General features: G+C 43.3%; 2 protein-coding genes across 2 annotated transcripts; both read left to right on the forward strand.

Annotated features, from left to right (window-relative positions):
• Window positions 1–1,286: 1,286 nt before the first annotated feature.
• LOC123397042 (zinc finger MYM-type protein 1-like) lies at window positions 1,287–3,739 on the forward strand. Its single transcript, XM_045091750.1, has 5 exons — window positions 1,287–1,302; window positions 1,413–1,570; window positions 1,663–1,727; window positions 1,878–2,183; window positions 2,278–3,739. Exons 1-5 carry the CDS (start codon window positions 1,287–1,289, stop codon window positions 3,737–3,739), a joined length of 2,007 nt encoding a protein of 668 aa, XP_044947685.1.
• A 1,017-nt stretch (window positions 3,740–4,756) lies between these two features.
• On the forward strand, window positions 4,757–8,805 carry LOC123400110 (transcription initiation factor IIB). Its single transcript, XM_045094521.1, has 7 exons — window positions 4,757–5,287; window positions 6,393–6,417; window positions 7,009–7,138; window positions 7,236–7,366; window positions 7,437–7,525; window positions 8,281–8,357; window positions 8,451–8,805. Exons 1-7 carry the CDS (start codon window positions 4,935–4,937, stop codon window positions 8,582–8,584), a joined length of 939 nt encoding a protein of 312 aa, XP_044950456.1. The 5' UTR covers window positions 4,757–4,934; the 3' UTR covers window positions 8,585–8,805.
• The last annotated feature ends 667 nt before the right edge of the window (window positions 8,806–9,472 follow it).

Here is a 9,472-nt window from a genome sequence, read left to right on the forward strand (position 1 = left end):
CTGCTAGAAGATAGCATTCACACCATTATGGAAGAGTAAGTAGCCATGTTCCCCCATATTGCTGGTCATAACTAGAGGTTCAAGGTTGTACACAAACACCTTCAGGAGATCAATGGAGACCATCTCGAGGTACTTCAAGCAAGTGATGTACACGCTATTGGGAAACTTAGAGGTGAGATGATCGTGTCCAATTGATCGGACTCCTACAAAGATTCGCACTAGCTCATGATGGTATCCATACTTCAGGGTGAACACTAACAGTACATTGTTAATGCCTTCATATGTTGTTATTGTTCTATTGTAGCCATAACACCATCTTGTAGTGCCATTCGAGGATTGCCTTGGCACAATATATGGTACTCATGTCACTATCAGAGTGTCGAGGTCACAATATGCAACATATAGAGGAAGAAAACACCACACTAGCCAGAATGTGCTTGCTGCTGTTGACTTTGATGTCAAGTTTACATATGTATTAGCTGGCTAGGAAGGATCAACACATGATGCTAACATTCTAAGTGACAGCATCGGTAAACCTGATGGCATCAACATCGCAGATGGAAAGTTCTACCTAGGAGATGTTGGCTATGCCTGTCGACTAGGTGTTCTTCCACCCTTTAGGAAAACCAGGTACCATCTCAACGAGTTCTCTAGTAGGAACCATCCTAGGCCTCCACATGAGTTGTTCAATCTCACACACTCCAGGCTTAGAGTGACTCTTGAGAGGGCATTTGGAGATATGAAGAACATGTTTAAGATCCTGGGTCAAAAGGCATTCCACCTTTACCCTACCCAGACCAAACTTGTTCTTGCATGTTACATGATTCATAACTGGATCCTGCAATGGAGAACTGGTGAACCTTCCCCTATTCAACCATAACGGTTCTTAATAACTTGTGCTATCATTTACTACTAGATAGGATAAACTGTCATTTGTTTTCTATCTAGAAGAAGACAATATTCAGTGTGTCATCACTAGTGAAAAGTGGTGGTCATATATTTAGCCGTTTGCAACCAAATAATATGTTATTAGTCTAACAAGCAGTGGCGGAGCTGGTACCCGGCGACCCGGGGCACTTGCCCGGGCTCATAGCTGAGCTACCGTTAATCCCAACTACCATGATGCCTAGTGATTAGCTTAATTTAAAGTTATTTGCTCGGGCAAAGGCCTTTCTCGAGACACACGGTATGGGCCTTGATTGGTGTGCCTTAAAATATTCTGCCATACTCCTAGACCCATGCAATCAACTTGTGATTAACATTCACGTTCACGCTGAATTAGGCCTATGGCTAGCAAGCCTGGTTAGCCCAAATCGCTAGGAAATAGCTTGACTCCTCGTGTTCTTTGGATTGACCGACGATCAGTTTTGAGTCGCTCGACTGCTAGGGCTTCCGCGGTCGCCGTCTCGCAGAGGCAGATTGCCAGACGCCAGTCACAGTGGCTAGAGGCAGATCGCAGAGGCAGATCACCGGGCACGGGCGCCGCTGCTCCCGGCGGAAAGGACAGCAATTCACAACATCTTCGAGCAGCCGTGGCCTGGCTTCTGTTCTAATCAGGAGAGGAATTCGGGTGAGTCTAGGGCTTAGACAAATTGAGAATTCGCTATTACGTCTCTTCTCATAATTGGGAATCTCAATTCAGCTTGTAATTTTCTGCTATAGGAAGTTAAGAGTTCTATCATCGCAAGCAGATTGATTGAAGGCAAATCGATCCTCACTTCTCATAGGTATTGTCAATTTTCTTTGAACACCTCTAACCTCATTTTTATTAATCTTTTCAATCATTGCAAATCATCCCCACTTTAATTTTAAGTTATTAAATTTCAGATACGAGGAGGTTTTTGGTTCCTAGAGAAAGTATTGAGAATGCAATGAAGATACCTCATAGCACAAGGTTTGTCATTCCGTGGCCATGATGAATCTTCTACTTCATTGAACAAGGGGAACTTTCTAGAGATGATAGATTGGTTAAAGGATAGCAATGAAGATGTAAGAGTTGCTTTTGATAGTGGTGGAAATAATTGCAAGATGACTTCCAGAGAAATACAAAAGGACCTTGCAAGGTGTTGTGCACAAGAAGTCACTGAAGTGATTATGGGGGAGCTTGGTGATAAAAAGTTCTCCATTCTTATTGATGAGTCACGCGATATATCTGTTAAAGAACAGATGGCAGTAATGTTGAGGTTAGTAACTGTGTTTGTCTTTTGATTTCATTTATTTATTTCAGTTCTAAGTTCATCCATGATTTATTCATTCATTCATTCTATTTTTCTTTAGGTATGTGAACGAAGGGAAGGTTATGGAACGATTTATTTGTCTACACCACATCATAGATACAACATCCGAGGCACTAAAGTTAGCTCTTCTAAAGATTCTTGACCATTACAATTTATCAATTTCAAGGCTGCGAGGGCAAGGATATGACGGTGCTTCGAACATGAGAGGTGAATTCAATGGTTTGCAAAGAAAAATTCTAGATGAAAATCCTCATGCTTTCTACATCCATTGCTTTGCCCATCGTTTGCAGTTGGTTGTGGTTGCCGTTGCTAGTTCCTCTTGCTCATATATTCACGATTTTTTTGAGTATGTATCACTGATTGTAACCGCAACAACTTCATCTTGCAAGAAGATGGAAATGTTGGTGGAAGAATCTCACAAAGATATTTTGAAAAGGCTCGAGAGGGGTGAAATATCTACAGGAAGGGGCTTGCATCAACAGACTAGTCTGGCTAGACCTGGAGATACTAGATGGGGTTTACATCATAAAACATTGCTTCGGTTGGACCAAATGTGGGCCTGTGTGATAAAAGTTCTTAGCACGGTTGATGCAAATGGGCGTAATCCGAGCCATGCCGCCGGTTGCATAGAAAAGATGGAGTGCTTCAAATTTGCTCTTGTTTTGAAGCTTATGATGAAGTTGTTTGCTATAACAAATGAGCTTTCACAACTCTTGCAAAGAAAGGATACAAATGTTGTGCTTGCCCTGGAATTAATTCATGATGTTAAACTCCGCTTGGCTACCATGAGAGATAGTGGTTGGGAGAGTCTCAAGGACGAGGTCCAACAATTTTGCAATTCCAAAGGTATTCCAGTTCCTAATATGGATGATGAAATACCAGTTCGTGGTCGCTCGAGAAAAGAGGGAAGGACTATCACCAATCTTCATTATTATCGGGCCGAGATTTTCTATGTCGTTATTGACAAAATATGTGTTGAGATGAATCATCGCTTCGGTGACTCAAATCAAGAGGTAATTGCATGTTTCTCGTGTCTTGATCCCAAGAATTCTTTCTCCAAGTTTGATGTGGAGAAGCTATCACGGCTTGCTGAAATATATTGTGCAGATTTCTCAAATAGTGACCGTGCAGTATTGAGGGACCAACTTGAGACTTATGTTCTTCATTTGAGAAACCATGTTGCATTTTCTACTTGCAAAGATGTTGAAAGTTTGGCTAGAAAAATGGTTGAAACAGAGAAACAATTGGTCTTTCCATTGGTTTACAAACTCATTGAGTTAGCTTTGCTACTGCCAGTGTCAACGGCGTCTGTTGAGAGAGCTTTCTTGGCAATGAAAATTATCACGTCTAAATTGCGTAGCACGATCAATGATGATTGGTTTAATCACTTGATGATATGCTACACCGAACGTGAAATATTTAAATCACTCGATGATGATGTTATTACTCGAAGGTTTCAGGCTATGAAGGCTCGAAAAGGAATTTTACCGAGGCATCATTAGCATTTTATTGGTACGTTCCATGCCTTTCAATTAAGTTTTTCTAACTCAGCTATAGATTACTAATTCTGACCTTTTGTCCTCTAGGGTCTTTTTGGTGTGCTTCATCGAACATTTGGATATTTAGTATTTTATTCACGTGTGCTATTTTAATTAGTTGTCGTATTTGATTTCAGTTTTTGATAAAGTGTATGAACGATATAATACTGGTTGTTTCACTTCGTAACTATTGCGATTTTACGGCACTCTAGATGTTTTGTAGTTGCTTAACGAAATATCTGGTTCGGATTCGCCAATTTTTTTTTAGCTTGTAGCCCGTCCCGGCTCCTAATTTTTCCTGTCTCCGCCACTGCTAACAAGGACAACGTATACAATTAAACAGCGTGCTAACTAATTGCTCCCCTCATGCAAGGAGCTTAATACAGACAACCAAACCATATGTAGATGTTGGTTTTTAACATGCATTAGCTCAACTAGGCTTAACCGAGATAAATACGTAAAATGTCTTAAAATAAAGACGTGAACCAGACGCACCCTTTGTTTCTACTCATGTGTTTTGTAAGTCCCGCGAACAAAGAGGCACTAAATATCCAAATGACACGGAGGGCCAACTCCAAACGATGACGAGCCTCTCCAAAGCAACTATGCAACAAAGTAGCAGTAGTTGTCAATCAACAAATATCTAGCCGACAAGTGGGACCCAGCTCACAGTTTTAAGTGGGACCCACCTAAAACAACATCCTTTTATACTTTTTTTTTTTGAAATACCAGAGCAGTATGAACGCTTGGCTGCCGCGCCCTGACGCAGCTGCTGCATAAAATCCAAGAGAAATCCAACCCCGACCAAAAACCCAAACCGAAACTGAACAAGGGAGGGTCAGCTTGCCAGCCAGCCAGCCAGAGCGGGTCCCACCCGCAGCCACAACTCGCCGCAGCATCCCCATTCCCATCCACGGCACCGCCCGCACGGCCCTCCCCGGCCCAATAAGAACCCCGCCGCCCACCCGACAAACCGATCGAACCACCCCCATTCCCCTCCCCCTCCCCTTCCCCCGTGCTCCTCTCCCCCCCCCAACCAAATCGCCTCCCCCTCCCCGTCCCCGTCCCCCTCTCCCCCGCACGCCACCCCACACCACCACCGCCGGCGAGGAGCGCGGCGCGGCAGGGCGGGAGGGGGGCGGCGCGGGCGGCCGAGAAGATGAGCGACACGTACTGCCCGGACTGCAAGAAGCACACGGAGGTGGCCTTCGACCACTCGGCGGGGGACACGGTGTGCACCGAGTGCGGCCTCGTCCTCGAGGCGCACTCCGTCGACGAGACCTCCGAGTGGCGGACCTTCGCCAACGAGTCCAACGACAACGACCCCGTCCGTGTCGGCGGGCCCTCCAACCCGCTCCTCACCGACGGGGGCCTCTCCACCGTCATCGCCAAGCCCAACGGCGCCCACGGCGACTTCCTCTCCTCCTCCCTCGGCCGCTGGCAGAACCGGGGGTCCAACCCCGACCGCTCCCTCATCCTCGCCTTCCGCACCATCGCAAACATGGCAGACAGGTCCCCTTCCTCCTCCTCCGTCCCCATTTTCATTCATCCTCTTCGATCCGATCCAATTGTGCCTCGATTTGTCTCAGATGTAGTACCAGTAGCATAGCTAGTAGCGGGATCAATCAATCGCTCGTCCGTTCACATGCCCTCGTCCTGGTTTGATTTGATTTGATTTGATTTGATGGGCGGATTTAGGAATCCACGAGTGCGATAGATTTATTATCTCCGCTGGCTGGTCGAAGTCGGTTTTGTTTGTGGATTCGGAACGTGTGATTGCTCCGTGGAGGGGGTTTGTTAGGGCTTGTGCTTTATCCTCTACTAGACTAGTACACTAGAATGGGTAGCGATCTTATGGGTAGGTGGTGCGTGCCTTTCACATGGATCTGGGGGAGAGAGGATGTTCTCCTGCACAAATATCTAGAATTTTGGGTTGATACAATGGATCTCATCAGGTACTATAAAATCCTACTACCAGATATTTATTTTCGTGAGTTATAATAGGTTTGGTGTAATTACAAATGATATGTCAGGCCTGTCGCACCCTCGGATGATTGTGCTATGCACCTACGGATTGTAAATAGCATTGGCAATCTGTTGGTCATGCCATTTAACACCTACTTCCTCCATTTCTAAATATGATACCTTTTAGGGATTTCAGTACAGACTACATATGGATGTATATAGATACATTTTAGAGTGTAGATTCACTCATTTTGCTCCGTATGTAGTCTATATTGGAATCTTTAAAAGGTCTTACATTTAGAAATGGAGGGAGTAGTTTCTTGAAGCATGCATAATAGTAGCCACTTAGCCGCCTAGCAAGTAGCAACAGCAAGCTGGTGTTTACAACATGGCTAACTTAAATCATTGATGAACTTTCAATAATCCTTTTCTTGATAAGGCATTTGGGATTGTGATAGCTTCCTCTTCTACCAGTGTGTCTAAAATGGGATGTTGTCACAACAAAACTAGTTTACTGAACTGAATAGAATCATAGATGTGCAACACTCAAAGATAGTTCATTGTGTAGGCTGATTTATTACTACTAAAGTAGTTTGCGCCTTTTTTGTTTCTAACATTTGGATTTGACAATACATCGACATCTCTTCTGCAGGCTGGGTCTTGTGGCTACTATTAAGGTAAGAAATCTGATTTTTTTTGTCCATTATGTTCACAGCTGAAAACTGAAAATACTTGCTCCCTCTGATCCGTATTATTTGTTGCCGCTTTAGTACAACTTCAGTACAAAGTTGTACTAAAGCAGCAAATGTTAGTATGGATCGGAGGGAGTACTACCGTTATACCTGCATGGGAGAACTGATGAATCAATTAACTGCATGTACTTTGGGATGTGATCAAATCATACATCAGGTTGTCCTGAAAATACTGAAAGCTCAGATCTTTAAATTCACTTTGAATGGATGTTTAAAGTTTATTAGATTGCTTCTAGAGCAGTTTACAAACTTTTATTTATCCTAAGCATGTATGCTAAAAGATCAGGGGTCCATGTTTCGCATTATAACGGGTCTATTTTATTGTAAGAAAAAATAGCACTTTAGCAGTATGCCGAATACGTGGTGTGTTGCACAACACTTGTCCATGCCCTCATTGTCAAGGTTCATTGCTGTTTCCTTAGGGTTATTTCAAGAGTTTCCCTATACCGTGACATGATAAGAGTTTATAGCCATCGTATACTCATATTGTATTATTTTTGTGTTGCCGTCCTGAAGGACCGAGCCAATGAAATCTATAAGAAGGTGGAAGATCTCAAGTCTATCAGGGGTAGAAATCAAGATGCTATATTAGCTGCTTGTCTTTATATTGCTTGTAGACAAGAAGATCGTCCTAGGACTGTAAAAGGTACATGATGTTCTAGCAAATTTCTAATTTTGTAGACATTAGAGCCCAGCAGAATACATCACATGAAGCCATTCTTTGTTCCGATGGCTTTTTGCAGAAATTTGCTCAGTTGCCAATGGAGCAACAAAGAAAGAGATTGGTCGAGCAAAAGAGTTCATCGTGAAACAGCTGGAAGTTGAAATGGGCCAATCTATGGAGATGGGAACCATCCATGCTGGAGATTTCCTGGTTCGTTGCTACTTAGCATATAAACTTGCAAAATCAGAAGTTGGTAACTTATATGGTTGCAAATCTGCAGAGGCGTTTCTGCTCAACTCTTGGTATGAACAATACTGCTGTTAAAGCAGCTCAGGAGGCAGTTCAGCGCTCAGAGGAGCTTGATATAAGGTTAGGCCTTTTTCCACTTTGTACACAGAAGATTGACTGGTCCTATGATGCTATCATGTTCCACTTTGATTTGAATGAGACATGAAAGTTTGTCTAGTTAACCTCAACATTAGTCCAGGTCTACTTTTGACCCTGGAAGTCTCAATCACTGGTGTCTACTCCCTCCGTCCCTATATATAAGTCTTTTTAAAGATTTCATTAGAGGACTACATGCGAAGCAAAATGAATGAATCAACAAATTAAAATATGTCTATATACATCCGTATGTAGTATTCTAGTAAAACCTTTAAAAGACTTATATTTAGGAACGGAGGGAGTAGTTTCATGCTTGAGGTGGTTCCATGTAGGGTGATGTCAGGACTAATGAGTCATACACTATTAATATTAGAGTGTAACTAGTCTTAAATTAATTGCAAATGCAGCTAATCCGTACTCTATGTAGCATGCTTTGGTTCAGGAGTGTATGCAGCTAGTGTGGTAATGCTTTGGTTCAGGAGTGTATGCAACTATATACTAGTGTGGAAATGCTTTGGTTCAGGAGTATGTCTTTTTAGAGATTCCACTATAAACTACATATGGATGTATGTAGACATACTTTAGAGTGTAGATTCACTGATTTTGCTGTGGAGACTTAGATTTAGGAACGGAGGAAGGATATGCTAATGTGGAAATTAAGTCCTTACATGTCAATTTCCTAGTGCACATTTATTGACCTATAAAGATATGTTTACACTTCATTCCAATCTGCCGTGCAGGAGGAGCCCTATTTCAATTGCGGCTGCTGTCATTTATATGATAACCCAGCTTTCAGAGGACAAAAAGCCGCTTAAAGGTTTGAACGCTGACCCTTCATTCACTTATTTTCTCCTTCTGTCTGTCATTGTCGCGGGGGTAACATTAACACTGTGATGCGTGCGCTTTGCAGATATCTCCTTGGCCACCGGAGTGGCAGAAGGCACCATCAGGAATTCGTACAAGGACCTGTACCCCTACGCTGCGAGGCTCATCCCGAACTCGTACGCCAAGGAGGAAGACCTGAAGAACCTGTGCACACCATAGGAGCCGAGTCGCAGCCATTTCTTCGTTTCTCTCGCTCTCTCGCTCTTTCTTCCTTCCTTTTCTTCTCACATAACTTTTGAAATTAGATTTGTCGGAGAGTTGTTGTGAGCACTTGACCGGGCCATGTATATCCCCCGCCTAATTTTATGTGCATGGACCTGTCGGATTCGGAACGAAGCTAAGTTATAAGATATGGCTTTCCTTTCTGGTAAGCTGATGCAGAGGTTGGTTTCAATCCGTGTGGTACATGTACATCATATTGCAGTGCCAGGGCAGAAAAGTCTCCCGATCATTCCTGCTGCTACCAAAATGTTCTTAGCAGCTAATATCCTGGATAAGCATTTGTACATTTAAGTTATACTCCCTCTGTTCCTAAATATATCTCTTTCTAGAGATTCCACCACTGATCACATACGGAGCAAAATAAGTGAGTCCACATTCTAAATTATGCCTGTGTGTATGTAGTTCATAGCCTAAAAAGACATATTTAGATGAGCCAATCAAAGATGGCAAGGAAGGTCGCGTAACCTTTTGCCTGGATCGTCTTCCGGCTGGAGCTAGGCACAAGAGGAAATAGACCTGGAGCGGTCGCCAGTTGCCGCAGAATGCTTTTCCGACGTCTTTTGCGGTGAGTCTGTGACCTCGACGACGATCGGAGATTGGAGAACGAGAGGGATTCAGCGAATCCGAAACCGGGTTATAAGGGAAATTCAAGGAGCTCTACTAAGACAGGATAAAAACTCGTCCAGAGTTGCCTCATACATTCAGCCCCTAAGAGCACGCACCGATCTAAATGAATGGCGCTTTTGTCCATTTACGTTGGTCATTCGTCCGATGTCCGTCCTTTTTAATATTTGAATCGATAGTGCATCCAATGCCCGCGATCCA

Source organism: Hordeum vulgare, chromosome 5H (genome assembly GCF_904849725.1).
Source record: "Hordeum vulgare subsp. vulgare chromosome 5H, MorexV3_pseudomolecules_assembly, whole genome shotgun sequence".
Lineage (NCBI taxonomy): Eukaryota > Viridiplantae > Streptophyta > Magnoliopsida > Poales > Poaceae > Hordeum > Hordeum vulgare.